Source organism: Gymnoscopelus microlampas, assembly GCF_963454915.1.
Source record: "Gymnoscopelus microlampas genome assembly, chromosome: 8".
In the NCBI taxonomy this organism is placed as follows: domain Eukaryota; kingdom Metazoa; phylum Chordata; class Actinopteri; order Myctophiformes; family Myctophidae; genus Gymnoscopelus; species Gymnoscopelus microlampas.
Window position 1 is genome coordinate 51,978,940 of NC_139945.1, and position 22,242 is coordinate 52,001,181.

At 42.9% G+C, this 22,242-nt stretch overlaps 1 protein-coding gene across 1 annotated transcript in view; it reads left to right on the forward strand.

Moving 5' to 3' along the window:
• ppp1r37 (protein phosphatase 1, regulatory subunit 37) overlaps positions 1–15,235 on the forward strand; it is a 46,989-nt gene extending 31,754 nt beyond the window's left edge. Inside the window, exons 5-13 of the mRNA XM_084064102.1 lie at positions 37–156; positions 2,344–2,494; positions 4,097–4,252; positions 5,666–5,778; positions 8,426–8,567; positions 8,801–8,967; positions 9,123–11,340; positions 11,534–11,631; positions 12,870–15,235. Of these exons, the coding sequence (XP_083920228.1) occupies positions 37–156; positions 2,344–2,494; positions 4,097–4,252; positions 5,666–5,778; positions 8,426–8,567; positions 8,801–8,967; positions 9,123–11,340; positions 11,534–11,622 (3,156 nt within the window). The 3' untranslated portion in view covers positions 11,623–11,631; positions 12,870–15,235. The remainder of the gene's footprint in view (positions 1–36; positions 157–2,343; positions 2,495–4,096; positions 4,253–5,665; positions 5,779–8,425; positions 8,568–8,800; positions 8,968–9,122; positions 11,341–11,533; positions 11,632–12,869) is intronic.
• Positions 15,236–22,242: the final 7,007 nt, after the last annotated feature.

Genomic DNA, 22,242 nt, shown 5'->3' on the forward strand with positions numbered 1-22,242 from the left:
TGTCTCTCCCTCCTTCCTTCTCTCCCCTTCAAACAGGGTGCATCGGCTCTATTTGACATGATAGAGTACTACGAATCGGCCACCCACCTCAACATATCGTTCAATAAGCACATTGGCACCCGAGGATGGCAGGCAGCTGCTCACATGATGAGAAAGGTGAGAATGGGCGTATGCACACACACACACACACACACGCACTAACACACACGTCTCCACAACATGCACTGAGTTCAGTGGTTCAGTCAGTGCTCCTCTTACTGGATAACTTACTGAACCTGTCACTATGCAACACGTTGTGAGCTTATAGATCGGCTATTTTCACTAAGTCCCGTATTGTAGCTTTAGCGTCAGCTTTCTCCTCTGGAAGGATCACAGAAGAGCTCCCTCTAGTATCTAATGCTGCATGAGCCTGTCTCTCTGTCTCATTCAGTACTCTTGACACAATAGGCTCTATGCACAGCAGCCATATTGGGAATGAATTGGGCCCCTTCTTACTTCCTTCACGGGTGTTGCCAATGATACTAATTAAGGCTCTGTTCCATTTAGTGTAGCACAGTGGTTGTCTTATTTTCAAGGACCCCTATAACTCTGAGAACCAAATGGACCCGTAAGGGTCCATTTGGTTCCATTTGTACACTCTCAGACTTACACACCCACCATAAGGGGCCATTTGGGAACCAAAATGGAGTGTTTCTAGTGAGCCAACATGCACGATATCAGCACCCTGACCAGAATGGAACAGAGCCATCATTAGTATCATTGGTAACGCCTGTGAAGGAAGTAAGAGGAGGCCCAATTTCTTTCCAATATGACTGCTGTGCATAGAGCCTATCTATGTCTATGTCCTGTCTCACCATGCTCATTATTCTGCCCTTTTATTTACACTACAGGTTCTTTCTTCCATATCCTGAAAAGCAGTGGTTTTGGACGTGTAAGCTTTCCGCAGACAGTGACGATATGCAAGGCATACAGCTACATTTGCAGCCCCCTTACATGATTTAGTGGCTACACGTGTTGATGAGTGTTATGTATTGCCCGGAGCGACTCCGCTCTCATGTTCTGGGTTGCAAAGTGTGCGTATCTGAGCTTGTCAATAATACACTGCAGCTCAGCTCGGCTTGTATGCACAGACACCGTGGCAGCTGTCCATCCTTGAACCCCTGTCATGCACCAGATAAGGATCATAGTGTTTTATTGCCTCCCACCAGGCCCTGCGTGAAGGGCTGTAAACGTTGTCATTATGCACATGACACCCATGTTTGCATTTAACCGTTTTCTGAAAACCTTATGTTGCTATATATCAGTGGTGCTCAAACCTTTTCGTGTCAAGGACCCCCAATATTATGTTTAATTGGCCTCGGACCCCCATCTCTAAAATATTTTGTTCACCACAGCAGCTCAGATGACAGATTATTGGAGGTTCCCGCCCAGATCATAGTGAAGAGCAGGGCTAGTGGCTCCGTTCCAGGTAGAGGAGACGAAGCAAGGAAGTAGATTAGGGCTTGTGTGTTTGTGTGCCATTCAGTGGTCTTATCTATAAGACAGTAACTTTCTTCTCATTTAACACATTGTGTGGCAAAAACGGTCCGGACCGTTTTTGAGAATGCATGCGTCATGTGCCATAAACGGTCCGGACCGTTTTTTTGACCCTTTTTTTTTATACGTGGGGCGCTCTAACGAAACTTTGGGATCATCCAAGGAGTCTCTGAGAAGGAGAGGCCGGATGTGGATCCATGTAAAAAATCCTTCCGGTCGGCCACTCCAATGTTAACTCCTTGACTAAAAGCTTAATATCTCCATTTCTTTTTAACGTGGTGGAAGTGAGCTGTTTTCGATCGGCGATCACTCTGCAATGGAGGATCGCGTTAGAAATATTATTGTTCCAGGCGTTAGTCGGGACCCTCCGCCGTCTCGCACGCACGCTCTGTTTACATGCACTTCCGCGTCGGGGCTTCTACAGCACGAAACGTATCAACGTAAGTGGATGGAAGATATGCAGGCACTGAATGTATAATATTTTAATAAACCTCTGGCACCTCTGGCACTCTGATTTGTCCTACCACCTACTACTAGTACTTAGTTTCAACCTCGCGTCCTATGTCATTATAGACCCCCCCACCAAACATTTTAGCTTTTAGATTTGCCATTTTCTCTGTCCGTCGTACAACAAAGTATACAAGGCTTAAGAGGTACATTTCTTTTTACATATTCCACCTGTTACTAACTGTGTGTGTGTGTGTGTGTGTGTGTGTGTGTGTGTGTGTGTGTGTGTGTGTGTGTGCGTGTGTGTGTGTTCCTGTTCATTTGTGTCTCTACGCTCGGCGTCTCTCCTCGCCTCCTCAGACCAGCTCTCTGCAGTACCTGGATGCCCGTAACACCCCCTTGCTGGACCATTCAGCCCCCTTTGTGGCACGGGCCCTCCGGATCAGCGGCAGCCTGTCAGTCCTCCACCTGGAGAATGCCGGTCTGTCTGGGAGACCTCTCATGTTACTGGGTAAGAGGAAGACAAGTAGCCTGGTTCCAGACCTTAGACCCCGCCCACTCTCTGAGTGGACTGCCCCTCGTGGTCTGGTGTTCAAATGTGAACCTTAATTTATTCGGTGCAAAAAGTACCGTCCAATGAGAGTCAGAGGTGGGGGTGGGTCTTAAAGACGAGCCAATCAGCGAATATCTGCTAATTAAGCTGTGCGATGACGTCAGATGTAGGCGGATCCGTAGATCTCTTGTGATTGGTTTAGGGAAATTCGAATCCCCTCCCCCTTGTAATCGCCAACACTGGAGACAATTTTAGACTGAAGCTCCACGCAGCTTCAGGCTGATACTCAGGCTAGAAGACAAGTGCGAGAGAGAGGAGGGTGGGGGACCTGTTTCAAGCAGTGGTGTAAAGTAATTAAGTACATGTACTTAAAAAAAGTACAATTTTGATATTCTTTTACTTTACTGGAGTATTTCCAATTGTCTACACTTTTTCTAAAATAAAAAACATTCTGCCTAATGAGTTTTTTTTGCAAGCTAATGACTTTCACTCTGCTACATTTCAAACAGAGATATTGACTCTTTTGACTCCACTACATTTCTAGGGAGGGACTCTTGGCACCCAAACAAAAAGATATATTATGAATTAACCACGTAAGCCTTATTTCAAATATAGTGAAATTTGCTGATCTACAAACTGTAGATCGTCATTGTGCAACGTTTTGCACGATGACAATCACTGGTTCTCAACCTGTTTATCGGGACCCAGGAGGGTCCCCAAATGATTTTGGGGGGTCCCCGGATAATTAGCTTAACCCATTAAGACCTGAGGCCGCGTCTAAAAAAAATCTAAATCCTAACATTTTTTTGGAAAACAATATGAAAAAATAATTTTCACGATTTTTCAAAAATAGCAGATCTAGAAGCTCATAGCGCGGCACTCGGTGCCGCGCTATGAGCTTGTATAGCTGCTATTTTTGAATAGCCAAAGAAACCTAAAGTGACACAGATGCGTTCCAGGTGTAAATGGGATAATGTGCAACATTGTTTTCTCACTCAACAATAAACAAACGACATACAGTATAAGTGTATACAGAGTATCTGCACATAACTGACAATTTAGGACTTTTAACCTTTTTGATACCTCTAAAATGAAGAAGTAACATATATTAAGACCATTAGGCTACTGCGTTAAAGTAACCAACAACAACATCTACAAGCTCACAACAACGCCTCGAGTTGTGAGCTTGTAAATCTGCTATTTTCACAATATTTATCTGTGGAAATCAGACCAACAAAATGTAATGCCTCAACTCTTACAATTCAGTCAGGGTGGGGGTCCCCAGTTCAAATATGATTATTTTGGGAGGTTAATTTGTGTCCTTAAAAGGTTGTGAAGCAATGCATTGACATTGATAAAGAAAACGTACTTTGTCATTTGTACTTTTGAATGCTGTTTATTTTATAGCTTATAGTGTCAATACTACTAATAGTATTTACTTGAGTATATACTTTGTCCACCACTGCGTATTTTCTTCCTGTTGTTAGTTCCCACTTTCCCGTGTCCTTTCCTCGTCATCCATTCTCCCGGACCCACTAATGTATCTGTTTTATCGTCTAGCGACGGCTCTGAAGATGAACATGAACCTGCGAGAGTTGTACTTGGCTGACAACAAGCTGAACGGTCTGCAGGATTCTGCCCAGCTAGGCAACCTGCTGAAGTTTAACTACAACATCCAGATCTTAGACCTGCGGAACAATCACATCCTAGACTCAGGTACGCTCCCACAACCCTGCACTTCTACCTCTTTTTCTCTTGCAAAAGTCACAGTTGTCGGTTAGGCGAGTTACCAGACCACAGAAGATGTTTTTCTGGTGAAAAGTGTACGCAGTTGTTGTCTCCGCCAGAGGTGGAGAGTATGTTTTCGTTCTTGTCCTTCCGTGTGTCCGTCCGTCTCAGCCAAGCTAACATTGGTCAAGCTTCACGTGACACGTGACAATATGTTGTCACCAATGCTTTTGATTGGCTAGCGAGACGCATGACGAAACCCTAACCTATAAATAGGTGTGTCACTTCAAAAAATGATTTATATTTTTTGAAGTGAGCTTCCATCAGCCAAGCTGACATTGGTCAAGTGACACGTGACAATATGTAATATAAATAGGTAAGACAGGATTAATCAGGAACAGTACTGGCGGAGACCTGTGCTCCGAGGAGCACATTGTCTAGTTGAAGATTGTTTTTGACTTGTGGTACATTTCCAACAAGGGTAGTCAAGCCCAGTTCAGACGGTGAGGAACATTCTGTCAGAAAGCGAAACCTATGTCCTTCTTGGACCCTCTTTACATGCAGGTTCCACAAGATAGACCCCCCCAAATGGAAACAGTACATACTGTACAGTTATTGTATTGAGTCAAGAGGTTATTACTTATTGAATTACATTATTATATAGTCTGCTGGAGCCATGTCAACTACAGTGGGTTTTAAGATGTGTGACCAGTGTGGAACGTTTCCTGCCATGCTGTTTGACAGTTGACTGAAACCTGAATGCGTTTGATAGCCGTTCTGAAACTGGGAGGCTTTGAACACAGAAGGGAACGTTTGGGGATAATGGAATTGCATACATATCCGTGCTGACCTGGGTCAGAATTGAAACCACAACACGGAGATGAGGTACCTGCACATCCCTGGCTGTTTGCACACACCATGAGGGAGTGATTGTCACGCATGCATGTCTCAACAATGTGTAGCCAGTCAGGCAGTCAGTCAGTCAGTAATGGTCGGGACATTGGCTATTACAGGCTGGACCCAGAGTGCTGTAAAAAGCAACACTAGCAGGCCATGTGGCTTTTCCATGACCTCTTTATGCTACAGCATGCGGTTGTATTAATGGAGTATGTCTAACATTAGTTAAGCCTGCAATTAAAATCCATGAAAAGATAGATTGTCCACAAACATGCATACTAAAAGTAAAAAAAAAAAAAGTTCCCTTGCCAAAGCAACAGTTAGTTAATACAGTTTGGGCTCATTCCATTTGTCAGCTATGTGTCTCTGCCATTAGAGCCAAGTGCCCCGATTAAATGTTCAGTTAGGTGCCAGACCTTGTCACTTGACTACTTTATCCCTCTGTTGCTGTCACTTTTGTCTCTCTCTGTCTCTCTCACGATCTGGTCTGATGTCTCTTTACAGGTCTAGCCTACGTGTGTGAAGGGCTGAAAGAACAGAGGAAAGGCCTGGTCACCTTGGTGCTATGGAACAACCAGCTCACACATAACGGCATGGGTTACCTCGCTGCTGCACTGGTACACTGATAACCCGCTCTGTGTGTGTGTGTGTGTGTGTGTGTGTGTGTGTGTGTGTGTGTGTGTGTGTGTGTGTGTGTGTGTGTGTGTGTAAATAGACGAGTCTTACACTAGACATCAGCTCTGGCTGAGTTAATTAGTCTATTAGTTAATCCTCATTAACACCTAGTATAATTCTATCAATAGATTTAAATAAAATAAACATATTTCTAATTCATGACACTACTCCACCTCATATGTAGTGACACCTGGTGGCAAAAATATGTTACTGTAGCTACGTGAAATGAGACTGAGAGGCTTTGGAGACTTATATTTTGGGCACATAATTTGGCAGTCAGTTATGAGCAAATAATCATTAGCTACTGTAAAATCAACAGACAAGGTTTGATAGATAACATGCATACAGAATTTCACTTCCTTTCTTAAAGCAAATGATACTGTATGATGAAGATGACACCAATAACCAACACAGGTGTGAACTGTACGTCGTTACAGGACATCTTAATAATGGACAGCTAATTAAAACACTTTCATTTATCTTGTTATCTTCCTTCTTTTAACTGTATGAAAGTAATGAGTACAAACACCTTTATATTTCATGCAGCAGACTGGGTTTATTTAAGCAGGGTTTTTCTCTCTCCACAATACACTACAAGAAGGGCCACTTTAAGTTACATGACCTCTTGGATTTTCTTTTTTCTTTTTTTTGTCATCCTTGAAGGACACAATGAACATTGTGCATGTGCAAAATAGAAATGAGAACATTACAGCCTAATATAGCCACTTAAAGGGGTATTTCCACTTTATTTCACTCTAAAACACAGACTCCTTGAAAATACACATCCCTGGATCTGGTGACTGATATCGTCAAACATTGTTAACATGGCATTTGAGTTGAATTGGCTTATATACTGTAGGAGGGGTGTATGTCTGATCAAATGAATGTCAAATATCCAAATATTGAATCGGGCAACTTAAAAACTGTCTGGGGTGGCCACACAAGACATGACCCCAGAAGTGTTTAAAAGTGAAATAACCCTTTAAAGTTAGTTTATGTCAGAAACTGACACTGGAAAAAAAAAAGAAACCTTGAACATTACTGAAAATAAACTGCACCCCTGAACTTACCAGCAAAAAAGGTGGAATCTATGAATAAAGAAAAAGGTTGTGTTCTCTTTGAAAACCATTTATATGAGCATTGTACAAGTTCATAACTCTACTCTATCACTATCACTGCTATCATTTAGCTGCTCACAACTGACTCCATATTGTCTCATAATAGTGCTTTTGATTTTCCAAGTCAACAGACATTAATTTTAGACCAGACTTTAAAAAGATCCCACATATTTGTCTATGTTTAAAGTCTTATTTATTACAAGGGTGATGGTATCCCCCATGTAGGCACAAACTTCCAAGTTGTTCTGGACAGAACAGTGGTTTCGTCCCCCCTCAGTCCCCCTCAAATTCCCTAAATCCTCTGATCTGTGAGCTATAACAATAGAATATTCCAAACCTCTCACCTCCCATGTGGAAATTGGAAGGCATAGCATTCCATTACTTTACAGCAGCTGGTAACTGTTTTTACGTTTGTTTTTTGAGTGAAGAAACAAATAGATATAGCTTTGATTTATCATAGAGTGGATCTGGAAGTGGTTATGCTGAGACATTAAAGGGGTCTTCTAAGACACTGGTTTTCAGCACCAGGCCCGGGGATCACCAGGGTTCCAAATGGACCCTAATGGACTCTCAAATTAACACTGAGGATTTTACAATGTAGATTGGGGTCCTAGAGATAAAAAAAAAACGGTATCAAACTGGGGGCCTTGAAATTCAAAAGGTTTAGAATGACTGTTCTAAGAAGTCTGTTAGTGTTCCCATTACTGGAGCTTAGGGCAGTAGCGCAGAACACACACACATGGCTGGAACATTCCTCTTCAGTGATATGACACATCCCATGACTGGCATGGCTGCTGTTTCGTAACCGTAACCTCAGAGATAACCACAGGATGCACCAATGCATTAAGCTGGTTTTATGTCATATTTGATGCTCATTGTCATTATGTTTTCCTGTAGCGAGTCAATTACTTCAACTTGCCTTTGTTTAGCATCTGCCAGATGGCAGCTGTAATAACGTTTCCCTCATACATTCTAATAAAAAATATATTATGCATTTATCAGTGTTAAGACTTTCCTATAAACTTTTTTATATTTGAATTATTGATATTTTGTATAACACTTTGCCTCTATACACTAGTGGTGGGAAAAAAAGTTCATTTCAGTGAACGAACGATTTCGTTCATGTTCACGGCGACGATTCGTTCAAATGATTCGTTCTCGTTCAGTAGCGCTATTTTCTAGTGTTCAAAATGTACTCGAGTAAAAGTACAAAAGTATTGGCATCAAAATATACTTAAAGTACCAAAAGTAAAAGTACTAACATGGTTAATGTACGTTTTACAATGTGTGTAAAACACCATCGCGGGAGCGGGTTTTTTTTACGTCGCGCGTGAACTTAACAGTTTCAGAAAGTGAACGAGCTTGTTCATGTTCACGGCAAATGAACTAGTTCTTTTGAACGAATCGATCATGAACGACACATCACTACTATACACAATTGTTACAGTTTGGTTTTATTTCTTCCCTGCAGCCATGCACCCAGAGCCTGGAGACTCTGAACCTGGGTCATAACTCTATAGGGAATGAAGGGGTCCACAAGTTGAAGGATGGACTTATTGGTAACCGCTCCGTACTCAGGCTGGGCCTAGCCTCCACTAAACTGTCCTGCGAAGGTGGGTACAAATTTGTGTAGGAACTTGTATTTGTCTTTTCTCCCGACTACAGCAGTAGTAATGCCTGATTTTATATTTGGATGTGCACACCAAAAAATAGCAGATCTACAAGAGCTATGATGTGTTGTGAACTAGATCAGCTATTTTCCGCAGTGCGACACAGCATGTAACTGATCATAAATCACCCTTAACTGTCACTAACCCTGTCACGCTATCATCCGTATGTGCTGTAGGCGCTGTGGCCGTGGCTGAATTCATCGCAGAGAGCCCCAGGCTGCTGCGCCTTGACCTGCGAGAGAATGAGATCAAGACGGGCGGCCTGATGGCGCTGTCTCTGGCCCTGAAGGTCAACACCTCTCTGCTCCGCCTTGACCTGGACCGTGAGCCCAAGAAAGAGACTGTAAGGAGAACAAGTAGAGGGGACGAGGGGGGGATAAGGACATAAACAAAATGTCATGTGTAGATGTCAGTGACAAACAATAGTGTGGACATTGCATGCAGGTATGATGCGTTTCCTCTTTGATTGGATCTGACTTACTCTCTGTTTACCCTCAGGTGAAAAGCTTCCTTGAGACACAGCGCGCCCTGCTGGCGGAGATCCAGAACGGCTGCAAGAGGAACTTCATCCTGGCCAAGGAGAAGGAGGAGACCGACGAGAAGATGAGGCAGTCGGCCTCCATGGCCGAGATCGCCACAGAGGACGGCACAAGGGAGGAGGAAGGAGCCGTGTCAGAAGAGCAGGTGGAGGCGGGGAGAAAAGACGGCGAGGAAGGAGGAAGCGGCACTAATGAAGGACAGACCAGCAGCCAGACAGGTGTGGGTTCTGAGACGGCAGCTCCGCCGCTGATCCTAGAGTCGGACTCTGACACCGAGGACGAGAACGAAGAAGAGGCAGTTCTCTCCAAGGCCCCGTCCTTGTCCGACTCCTCTCCCTCCCCGAAACAGAATGGCCCCCCAGCCCAGCCAGAGGTTGCAACCCCACCTCTCAGTGCCTCACCGTTGACCCTCGTTGTGCCCCCCTCCCCTGCCCCCGCCGTGGGTCAAAGTGTCATTTCAGGGATCACTGTGACAGAGACGCCTGTTCCGCCTGGCACGCCTCCCTCCCCTGGAAGATGTATATCTGTGTCCAGCCCAGGGAGGGGCCACAAGATCTTCATGGTGACTCGGGTGGAGAGTCCCCCCGACCAGCAGCAGTTGCAGCTACAGCTCCAGATGAGCTCTGCTACAGTGTCCGGCCAGGAAACGGCGACCAAGAACACCATAACAAGCAAGCCTGCGGTGGTGTCCCCAGCGCCCAGTGCACAGCAGACCAGGCAGGAGGCGTCCGCATCACATCCTGTCCAAGTCACGACCCACAGCCTGGCAGAGCAGTCTCCAGCTCAGGCGGCCACACAAACGCAACTGGCAGAGGAGGGAGGGAGGTCAAGATCACCCACGCTGTTGAAAGACTGTGACCCAAAAGACTGTGACCCAACAGAGCGGAGCCCCGTGGCACCCTCACAGCCATCTTACGCGCCCTCCCTCCATACAGAGTCTGCACTTGATGTCACACTGGCCCAGGCACAGGGTACTGAACAAAGCCAGCCCACAGACGCCATACTGGCCAGCGTTTTACAAACGGAGCGGGCCGAGCAGAATCCACAAGCACTTGCACCAGCCCAGCCTTCCCATTCCTTACCCGTGGAGGATGTAGCGCTCACAGATCCACTACAGACGCAGCCCCGAGTGACAGAGGACACCAAGGACATTCCATCAGAAGCTTCAGCTGTGAAACCACAGTCTGCCAGCGAAGGAGAGGAAGCAGAGGAGAACGGAGGTGTTCTGACAGAGGAAATACAAGCAATGCCATGCCCAGACAGCACAGAAAAGTGCAAGCAGTCAGGGGACAGAGATCTGTGTCAGGCTGGTGCCCCTCTGTCTCAAACAGACACAGCACAGCAGTGTGCAGGTGACTCTACGCAGGGACCGACGGAGCAAGCCTTCACTTCAAAAATCCCAACACAGGAACAGACAGAGGCACCTGTGCAACAAACGCTACAGGGGGTGCCAGAAACCCTGTTGGAGCTGCCGAGCTCCACAGAGAACGTAGCAGAGAAACTAGACAGTCAGCAAAGCCAAGAAGCAGACCAGATGCCAAAGTTGACCACAATAGAGCAGCAAGCAGAACTGCAACCATGTGACGCAGTAGAGCGACAAGCAGAAATGCAATTATGTGACACAGTAGAGCGGCAAGCGGAAATGCAACAATGTGGCACGGTAGAGCGAGAAGCAGAACTGCAACCATGTGATGCAGTGGAGCGACAGGCAGAACTGCAACCATGTGATGCAGTGGAGCGACAGGCAGAACTGCAACCATGTGATGCAGTGGAGCGACAAGCAGAACTGCAACCATGTGATGCAGTGGAGCGACAGGCAGAACTGCAACCATGTGATGCAGCGGAGCGACAAGCAGAATTGCAAGAACTGCAACAGCGTGATGCTTCACAGGCAGCCTTCTCTGTTTGCGTAGGTCAGAGGGAACTTCCTGTGGCCCAAGGAGAAACCCCGAAGCCAAGTCCAAGTCAGCTGGAGGAGACTTCACCAAGTCCCCACACTTGCACAGAATCGCCTGACGAGAGCTCCGCAGATGGGGACGAGGGCCTCGGTGCAGTGGACGAGGAGGTCAGAGGAGGGGGTGGAAGTTCAGCTCTGCCCAACGGCCTGAAGCCAGAGTTCTCACTTCATCTCCTGGACTCCGAAGGCCCTAAGCCTGGCAGCTGTGTGATGGAGCATGGTGAGTCAGGCCTACAGCATATATACGTACAGTGTCTAGTGCACGACACACAATACATGCGTACCGCAGTAAATGCACATGCCATATTTCTTGAAAGTGGCAAACCCCAATTTGATCGTTTGTTCCTTGTTCCTTGTGTGTGTGTGTGTGTGTGTGTGTGTGTGTGTGTGTGTGTGTGTGTGTGTGTGTGTAGTGAGTTTGACTGCAGAGCTGAGCTGTGGACAGGATCTGGAGGAGCTGCTGCTAGATGCCAGTTTGGAGACAGGGAGAGATGCACCATGAAGTTAGGAGGTAACCCCCTTGTCTACACACACACACACACACACACACACACACACACACACACACACACACACACACACACACACACACACACACACACACACACACACTTTTTACACAGATACCATCATATATCTTATACCTCAGTGAAATGCCAGGGAGGTATGAAAATATATCTCTGCTGTCCAGCGCGAAACTGCTAACTCCAAAACGCTCATTGTTCAGGAAACGAAAAAACAAAATATACGTTTTTCAGGAAATGAAGAAAACCTTATATTTTTAAAACAAAGCAATACTGCCTCATCAAAGTTGGTATAGTGACTGTATATATTGTCAGATACTTGCATGTGTCATTATATTATCAACACTTTACCCAAATCGCGGGTAAATCAACACTTTACCCAGCGCAAGTGGAGGTTTCAAAGGGGTACAACTTCTCAAAAGCTAACAATGGATCTCCAAGCTCACAATGCATCACAACGTGTGAATTAATGCCCTGATGCTTCATGCCACTTATTATACAGGCCTACAATAATAAACAGGACTTTAAATAGTACAATAACTTCTGCAAAGAGGTAGTAGAAGCCCAACAGAAATGCTATGAACGCCTTTCTTCTTGTCACAATGCTCTCCTCATTAAACACTTCATAGATTTTAGAAATATAATTACTTGTTTTCATAACATTAGCGTCAGTGCTAAGTTTGATAAACAGGTACACTGCATAGTTTTAACAGACTACGGGGAGTTAATGTTTACGTATTCCTCCTCCTCGCTCACTGCGCTCTACTCATGCTGTTAAAAAGCAGCGCTGTAGAGGAGAGGGGGAGTTGTTTGTTTTTGACGGACAGTTTGAGGATCCAATGGAGTTGGGAGTTTTCGTCGGAGGCGCCTTTTAATACTTTTCATTGGTTCAAATGTTTTGATTTTTTACGCAGACCTAAAGGGTGTTCAATAGCATTGATTTATGAAAAAAAAAAGAAAAAAAGATGAAAATGGAGTTAGCTGGTTCGTCCTGGACACCGACGATATATACTGTACCACCCAAGCCTAGATCCCTTTGCCATGGTTCTCATGGTATCTCATCTACAGGCATTATAAAGTCAATGATGACTTATTTTGTTGGACATGGATTTTTGTTCATGAAAAGTCAGGGAATTTCACTTTGCATTTAGAGTGGGAGCCCTGCTTTGGAAAAAAAAAGTTGACTATTAATTGCTAATTGACATCCTCTTTTCCACTTCAACAGGAAATGGAGGTCAGGATAAAGAGAGCAGTCAGATGGTTTGTCTGGCTCTACAATACAACCGGTCGCCCCACCATGTTTCTTTCTTTTTGTTGTTGTTCCCATGATCAAAAACACTTCCTTTCTGTGAAGATCTGAAGACCCGGTGTCATTGTCTAAGTACTATAAAATATACCAGAAAAGAAAAAGAACTATTCAAATGACACACAAAAACAAACTGTGGTCATCAGGCTTGGTCATGCCATTAGAAATTCCCTGCACTCACACTACGTTCACTACTGAAACAAAACACACACAAGAAGAAAGAGTATGTTAGAAGAAAAGAGGATGAGAAATCACACAGTTATCACTACATCCTGTCAGTCTGGAAACACTTCAGCAGGTAGCAGGGAGCCAGAAATGTAAAAGATAACAGAGAGATGGAGAGGGGGGGGGGTACAGCATAACACTAACCAAAGACAGACCTTGCTCATGCCCTGGCTTGTTCTACAATATGGGTGTTTCTGTAGGTTCCATTGAGATTTACACTGTAGTGCGGGGGGAATTGAGTTGGAGCTAAGCTTTCTTCGTTATGTCACAGACACACAAACTTACTGTCGCTCCACTTGTAAGAAAAGAGGGCCCTGGTAACAAGTGCATCATGAACCTAAGTGAAGAGGCCCCGGTATAGAATCATGAACCCTGCTGAGAGGACCTGTTGGTTTTAAATGTACAGAAGACTTCTTGGAGAGGGTAACGTATAGGTCCTACACAAAGGCTTTTATACCCAAGGGTGGCAATGGTGTAAATGTGTGTGTGTGCGTGTGTCTGCGTGCGTATGTGTTAACTTTTCCGTCTGCGCATCCCAAACTCTGTAAGGGACCTCTGCCAAAGTGACCTCCCTCTTTTAGCGTTCCCCCCCTCCTCTGTTCACTTCGGCCCCTCAGGAATCGGCATCCCTTCCAGTCAGTCTCCATGGATCTGATGCGGAGAAACCGGAATCTTTTTCTTTTCTCCTCGCCTGCCAAACTGCTCTGTCTCGGTAACAAAACGGCTCTGGGTTGGGTTTGCTTTGCGAAAAACAATGTCATTCATTAACTCTCCAAACTGAAGCCTTTAGAAAGAAAAAGAAAGAAAGAAATACCTTCTGTGAATGTTGGAATACAAGAGATCTGCCTTTGTTTAAGTTGTGTTGCTCGTTACAGAGAAAGTCTCATTACTTTTCCTCTCTTCTTCCCAAAACTCTTTTTTTGGGGGCTTACATTTACCGTTGAATTGTTCCTTGTCCAGCCAGTCACTGTTCTTTGAAACTCGTTAGGAGTATAAAAAGTAATTCTGTGTATTCTCCCCTTTTGCCCCCCCCCCCCCCCCCCCCCCCGGTTCAACATTCATGTTGCCTTCAGTTCAACACTTAAGTAGAATCTCATCTCTGTTTTTGCTGCTTTGAGAAATCAGTTGTTTTTGTATTTATTTTATAGCTATATGAGCCTTCTTTCTGTGTGATTAATTTTTCTCCCTTCATCCCCCTTTTTATCTTTTCTTTTCCATTGGGGTTTTGCTTTTAAAGACTTACCCTTTTTTGGTGTATATTTCTGATTCATATTAGAGCAAATATTTAGTTTTCCTTTTTTTTTATTTTTTGGCTGGAGGGGGGGGGGGGGGGTATTTGGGATAAACATTACAATGTTGGGTGGAGGGATGAATAAAATATTGAGGGTTATGGCAATAGTGGGGGAGGGGATTGTGGGTTCAGATATGAATACAAACTTGGTGAACTGAGGGGCAGCGTACTTGATGACTAATTAAAACCCACATCATTGTTAAAACACCATTCTGCTATGTTGAGCTATGACCACAAGGGGGTGCTGGGGTTTTATTGTGCTCACCTACCACAAGAATTATGGCCAATGGAGTGTTAAATGCAGGAGCTCCTCCTAAAAGAAAAAAGACTTTGATACCATACATTAAGTACAACAAGCCCTGGCTGCAATGCATTCTGAGACTGCCCCACAATTTAAACCTACTGTGTGTCAGATACTGTGGACTGCATTCAAACAGCTTTTTTTTCTATAGCAAGACGATGAAACTACAAATGAAAGGCGGCTATTTCACTCTTGCATTGTATTTTGGGAGGGGGGGGCACTTCACCCCACCCCATCCCATCATTTGAATCCTCCTGTTTGGTGTCCCTCATTCTCATCCGATTGTTCTGGAGTTCAAATCCACATTGCTGTGCTGCCCCACTGTTTGTAATGCTTTCTTTTTTTTTTCCTTTTCTTTTTTTTTTTAGTAATTTTTAGTTATTTGTTAACTTAATCAAAATGTGCTGGTAATCACAAAATATATGTATGGCAAAATTTGTTCCTCAAATAAATGCATGTAATGACTAATGATGTGATTGTGAATGTTTCACTGAAATTACTGAGTTTGGGATTTCTGCTAGAATCGTTTGCAGAAGTTTGCATGATAAATGGAGATAATTTAATGATGAGTAAAAATCAACTGGCTGGAGATGGCCGGTCAATAATTATACAACTTAATCTGCTGTATTTTACACAGCAAGCATAACAAAAATATTTAAGAAAGAAAGCTCATCTTGACTTAAACAGACAGTGCTATGGAGGGTGGAGTCGATACAAACACTGGTACACAGACTTGGACCAGCGTAAAGTACCACACTCCTATATGTCCTCCTAAATAGACCCCTGGTCCCACACGGGACCACATTGTTGGTAAGGAAACATTATTGTTTCCTTGTCATTGTCTTGACCTCGTTTTATAAAGACTTTGATAATGACCAGGAAAGGACTAGCTGTCTGGGCTAAATGACAATCACATTTTGTTGCCGTTGAACATTTGGTGGATGTGGCCTGGATGCAATTTGCTGATGTGTTTGAATTGGATGGGTTTCAGGATTCCTCCTCTTTCTCAAAAGACTGTAAAAACAGGACTGATAAGTTATATAAAAATGGGGAGCTTGATGTCTCAACATTTTTGCATTGCATTATGTGGCAAAAATTTAAGCAGCCTTTGACAGTTATTCTGTGTAATGTTTAGCTCATGGAAAGTAAGCTGACATTTTCAGGCCCAACACTTTATTAGTCCCTCTAGGCAGGCAGGGACTTGACCTTTTTAATTAGGTGAACTCCAAGACATTCATGCATTGACCAAACTATATAATGTGGTGAGAGGTGAGGGGGTTCACTTATCCTGAAGCCAAGGTATAGAGCAGGGGGTAGACCAGAGCGCAAGAGCTCTATTCTGTATGTATTACTGTAATTCTCTCCTGAAGGAATTCCAGACTGTACTAATCCACTCCTCCCCTCCTCTAATAATAGGGGGTGAGGGTGGGGAAATAGTCAGAAGATATCATGGTGTGATTTTAATAAAACTCCATGACTTTACGAGGGTCCAGCATTTCAAACGCTCCTAATACTGTATATGATGTGGGTTTTGTTTTTAATTGAAACTGAACTTTAAAAAAAAACTAAAGTAGCAATTGCCAGTGTAATTGTACTTGCATGTGATCGTGTTGCTGATTTGATGAGATGAACAAGAGTGCAGGACATTGTAACATAAGCGTTAGATTCTGACCGTGGTTTCTTTAGCGAGACAATTGTAAAATAACCTGTCTAAATAGGCCAATAGGGACTTCAATCTGCTCCCCACCCCTGTCCAAATAAACCAACAACCTTGTTAATAGGAAAACTAAAAAATCCTCTTATTTGCAGCATGTGGGTTCATACTTTTAGGCTGCTGTGCCTTATTTCCAAAGTCACTGAGGTTTGTCTGGTCATGTGATCCAACCAGTGAGCCCATATCAGCATTGAAATTCTTTTGAATTTAATTTGTGCACAAAATGTACACGGCACGCCCCCACGAGCTCTCACCCCACCCCTGACCTTCCCCTTCCTTTCCTATCTATGCAACTGCTGTATGTTCACCCATGTAATACATCCCAGGTACCCCCTCTTTCCAAGATTCTATTCCAGGAGATAGGCACAGCTTAAAAGCTAATTTAAAGTGGCCTTCGGTCCTTAGTTGACTATCCTCAGCTTCTCCCTCAGTAGCCTTGATTTCACTTCGTTATTGGATCTGAAGTGTGGCTCAACTTTACAATCTGGTGGGATATCTTGAACAAAGTTTAATGTGAGTTGAATTAAATAATTGGATAGCAAGTAGGCCTACATTGTGCAATATTGCATTCAGTGTTTATGTGAATTTCTGCTTATAACATCCATTCTGTAAAAGTGAATTCTGTCTTGCATTTTGAGTTTGTTTATTAGGGTGACTTAAGTCATGTCTGTCATTTCCTCAGCCTTCATACAAACCTGCCATATTGTAAATGTACTTTGGTAAAACTGTTTATTCACTGCAGTTGTATGGGACTTAAACTGTAGTCTACCCACTCAGAGTCGTTCTGTTGTGATGTGTCCAAAATGCAAATACTATTTTATGATAGAAAATATGTTGTTAATTGTCAATTAAGCACACCATCACATCATGGAAGTTCTGAGAAAATCAAGTCAGCAGAACAGGGTTATGGTGGTTTTATTGCATACAGTACTACATTGGTTTCTTGTATATTCTTGGTTCAAATAAAAGGTTTCTTAGTGCTCTACTAGTGATGGTTTTGTGTTTGCATGTTTGTTGTTGCTAATACATATTTAAGTTGCTTTTGTTGACAGGAAAGCCAATTCAAACAGTATTAACATGATCAATACGTTTCTGTTGACGTTCCAGAGTAAACTGTGATGTTCCCGCATTTCAGACATTCTATTTGAAAGCAAGAAGTCTGTTTTGATGGTGATGGCATTCAGAGAGTAGTTGACAATGAATGTCAAGAAGCTGTTAAGGCATTACATTATTTTGGTGCTACTGGAGAGGTGTTACTCCTCACACACTCATATCCATATTCTGGTAAATTATGAACACTATAGAGTCTAGTGTTCTACTTTCGCCTGCGCACTTCACCGCGTATGGTCTAGTGACTAGACCAAAGTAACTAAGTACATTTACTTAAGTACTGTACTTAAGTACAATTTTGAGGTATTTGTACTTTACTTGAGTATTTCCAATTTCCAATACTTTTACTTCTACTCCACTACATCTCAGAGGAAAATATTGTGCTTTTACTCCACAACATTTACTTGAAAACTTTAGTTAGGCCTACTAGTTTACTTTTCAGATATAAATTATGATATAATGAAACATACATTAACCACTTTAGCACACATTAGCCCTATTTTATACACAGGCTATTTGAAAATAGCCGATCAACAAGCTCACAACGCGTTGCGGTGAGACGCTTTGTGAGCTTGTAGATCTGCTATTTTCAAATATTTAGTACTTTTACTTTTGGTACTTTAAGTACATTTTGATGGCATGCCAATACTTTTGTACTTTTACTCAAGTACATTTTTTATTCTGGACTTTTACTTGTAACAGAGTATTTTTATATTGCAGTATTGATACTTTTACTTAAGTAAAGAATTTGACTATTTGGGTACTTTTTCCACCACTGGACTACACCATAGGCCTACCCGGTGAAGTGCGCAGGCGAAAGTAGTTCAAACGTGGGATTAAATTGCGCGTCCTGTCGCGCGTTCCCCCCGCGCGTCCCGTCGTGCCTCAGATCAATTGCTCCAGCAACTGAGGAGAACCAGGCACACAGTTATGCTGACACGACGGTTACAGAGGTTTGTCAAATTATAGGAGGATTAGCAGAAAAGCAGAATCTCAAACATCATTATGAATGAGCAAATGTCCTAATTTAACTATATAATAATAATAATAATAACTAGAAAAAGTGCTCCTCGGAGCACAACTCTCCGCTGTTGGGAATGTTGGGAATGTTCTATCTGTATAAGTGTCCTATCCGTCCTGTCTGTATAAGTGTCCTATCCCTCCTGTCTGTATAAGTGTCCTATCCGTCCTGTCTATGTAAGTGTCCTATCCGTCCTGTCTGTGTAAGTGTCCTATCCGTCCTGTCTGTGTAAGTGTCCTATCCAATTGTTACAGTATCCGCCATTTCTCAACCATTTCGTGATTGTTCCTGTCTTACCTCACTCTTACCAGACTTGTGTTGGGAATGTTGGGAATGTTCTAATTCTTATGTTCTAACTGTCCTATCCATCCTGTCTGTATAAGTGTCCTATCCGTCTTGTCTGTATAAGTGTCCTATCCGTCCTGTCTATGTAAGTGTCCTATCCCTCCTGTCTGTGTAAGTGTCCTATCCCTCCTGTCTTTATAAGTGTCCTATCCGTCCTGTCTGTATACTGTAAGTGTCCTATCCGTCCTGTCTGTATACTGTAAGTGTCCTATCCGTCCTGTCTGTGTAAGTGTCCTATCCGTCCTGTCTGTGTAAGTGTCATATCCCTCCTGTCTATGTAAGTGTCCTATCCGTCCTGTCTGTGTAAGTGTTCTATCCGTCCTGTCTGTATAAGTGTCCTATCCGTCCTGTCTGTATAAGTGTCCTATCCGTCCTGTCTGTATAAGTGTCCTATCCGTCCTGTCTGTGTACTGTAAGTGTCCTATCCGTCTGTGTAAGTGTCATATCCCTCCTGTCTATATAAGTGTCCTATCTGTCCTATCTGCCAATTATGTATCAGCCATGCAGCCATTTCGTGATGGTTCCTGTCTTACCTCACTTTGACAGTGGCACAGACACTGTCAAAGTGACGCCATGTATTTATACAGTATTTCACCGTATTGTCACGTGTCACGTGAGGCTTGACCAATCGGTGTGTCATATTTAGAAAGTGAAAACAATACTCTCCTGCGGAGAGTAATAATAATAATAATATAACAACTTTATTTATATAGCGCCTTTCAAAAACAAGTTACAGAGTGCTTTAAAATAACAACTCTTAAAATATACAATACAAATCAGACATTAATTGTATAAATCAGGGGTCTTCAACAGGGGGTCCGGGACCCCTAGGGGGTCCTCAGAGCTACTATAGGGGGTCCGCCAAATATTTGTCTGATAGGATTTCGTTTTTTTTACATTAACTTGAACCCTAGAATTCCTTTTTGAGGGGAACATTAGCCAAAAATAGCAGATCTACAAGCTCTCAACGCCTAGCGCTGCGAGGCGTTGAGAGCTTGTATATTACTTGACCTTATAAGTCATTATAGAATGCTTTATAAAGACAAGTGTTATGATTATTGTTATAAGTAATTAGGAATATTTATGAGTTCTTATAACTATAATTATACAGTGTAATAATACAGATTATAATGTATTATAAGCATGTTTATAAGGCATTATAGACATGGTATGCATGGTATGCACAGCAAGTGTTACCGTTGCAGTCTTTGAATATTTCGAATATTTTCGCTGAATTGAATATATCCCTGAATTGCATTTGCAATAGTCAAGTCTGGAGGAGATAAAAGCGCGGATGACCTTTTCTAGGTCTGCAGCTGTAAGGAAAGGCCTGACCTTTGCTAGTTGTCTCTCAGCTGGACAAAGCAGGACTGAACTACTTTTGTTACCAGAGTCCTGTTCCTCAAAAGGTGAATTAGAGCTAAAGCCTGGCTTTACCACCTATCCTGGCTTAATTTAGCCAGGATTAGGGCTGAATCGGTTCCTCGAAAGCTGAATTATCTTGAAGATTAGTTTAGCCAGTTCACCCTGGCTAAGTTTAGCCATGACCCGATTCCACAAAAGAGAATTGAAGCAAGCCTACCTTAGTTACCATGGCAATTTAGCTGTGAAGTTAGCCTGGTCAGGAGCAGGCTAACAGCCAAGCTTACTTAATCCAGTGCCTTTGTTCTTCAAGTTTTTCCACAGTAAATTCAACACATGTGTTTGTATATGGACTCATTTGAATGACCCTGCATTCAAATAAAATGAAATCAATACAATAAGATATAATCAAATTAATGATATTACTGAAATAGTGTGTGACCATGAATCATAATTGTTTCACAATGACTCATGTGATATGTCATTGTCACTCTGTTAACACTACTGTACCAACGTCGCGTCACCAAAAGTTAGCCACGCCCCTTTTCCAACGCTACAGCCCTTTGGGGGTCAAACTGTACATAGAGATGCGCTTAAGACTAGAGAGTGACGGTGGTTTGTGTTTGTAAACATTAACTTCTTTGCCGACTACATAGTGATCAGTGCACACTGTACATGTGTGGCTGGTCTATGAGAAAGCTGTTCACATGTCGCAGCTCTCCTCTTCAAGATTGAATACAGTGTGAGGCTAACAATGTATTCAAGAGAAGAGACTAGTATGGCTTGGATCTCAGCTGTAGCCTACCACACAAAGATTTAACGTTCAACAACCTGCCCAAATACAGCCGTGTTTGTTCACGTAATTTTCTCAAAGGTACATTTTTTACCAAAAACATGAAACTGCTATTTTGTCTCTGCTAACTAAAAGCAACTAGGTAACTAGACTAGGATAGCCTAGGGCAGAGTGTTAGTGACTTTTTTTCTCTCTCTAACGCTCTGACAGGCGCGCTGCTACTACCAACTTTAATAAAAAAAATAAACAAAACTATTTCACTATTCACCGAAACAAAGGCAGTTTTGTGTTATTGAAAGTTGCGGTGAGTAGCAAAATAGCTTTGTTTATTTTTATTAAAGTTGGAGACCTCGCACGGTAGTGGAATGTTCGGTCTATGAGCAGAGCAGCGCGCCTGTCAGTGCATAACATCCTAGTTACATTACCTACAGTAGTTACTTTCAGTTAGCAGAGACAAAATAGCAGTTTCATATCTCCAACTTTAATAAAAAACAAAACAAAACTATTTCACTATTCACCGAAACAAAGGCAGTTTTGTGTTGTTGAAAGTTTCGGTGAGTAGCAAAATAGCTTTGTTTATTTTTATTAAAGTTGGAGACCTCGCACGGTAGTGGAATGTTCGGTCTGTGAGCAGAGCAGCGCTCCTGTCAGTGCTTAACATCCTAGTTACATTACCTAGTTACTTTCAGTTAGCAGAGACAACATAGCAGTTTCATATTTTTGGTTAAAAAAAATACCTTTGAGAAAGTGAAGTGAACAAACACGGCTGTACTTGGGCAGGTTGTTGAACATTAATTCTGTGCGTCGTACAGCTGAGATCCAAGCAATATGTGACGGTGGCCAGGTTGTCACATGTAACTTGCCACTTCTTTTTAGAATGCTGACACTCTTTACTTTGTCTCAATAGTAAATAAATAACAATACACATTAAACTCACAACAATAAAATATCAGTTGCACGGTAAAGTGCGGGGTGCGTAATTACTGTGAGAATAATACTGTTTGTTAGGTACTGCAAGACTACGCCACCTTTTTATTTAAGAGGTAGGGTCCTCTGTAACACTCTTTCTTAGGCTATTCACAGGTTCGAGTTTACCCAGGTAAGTACAATACTTTTAAATGAGAACAACA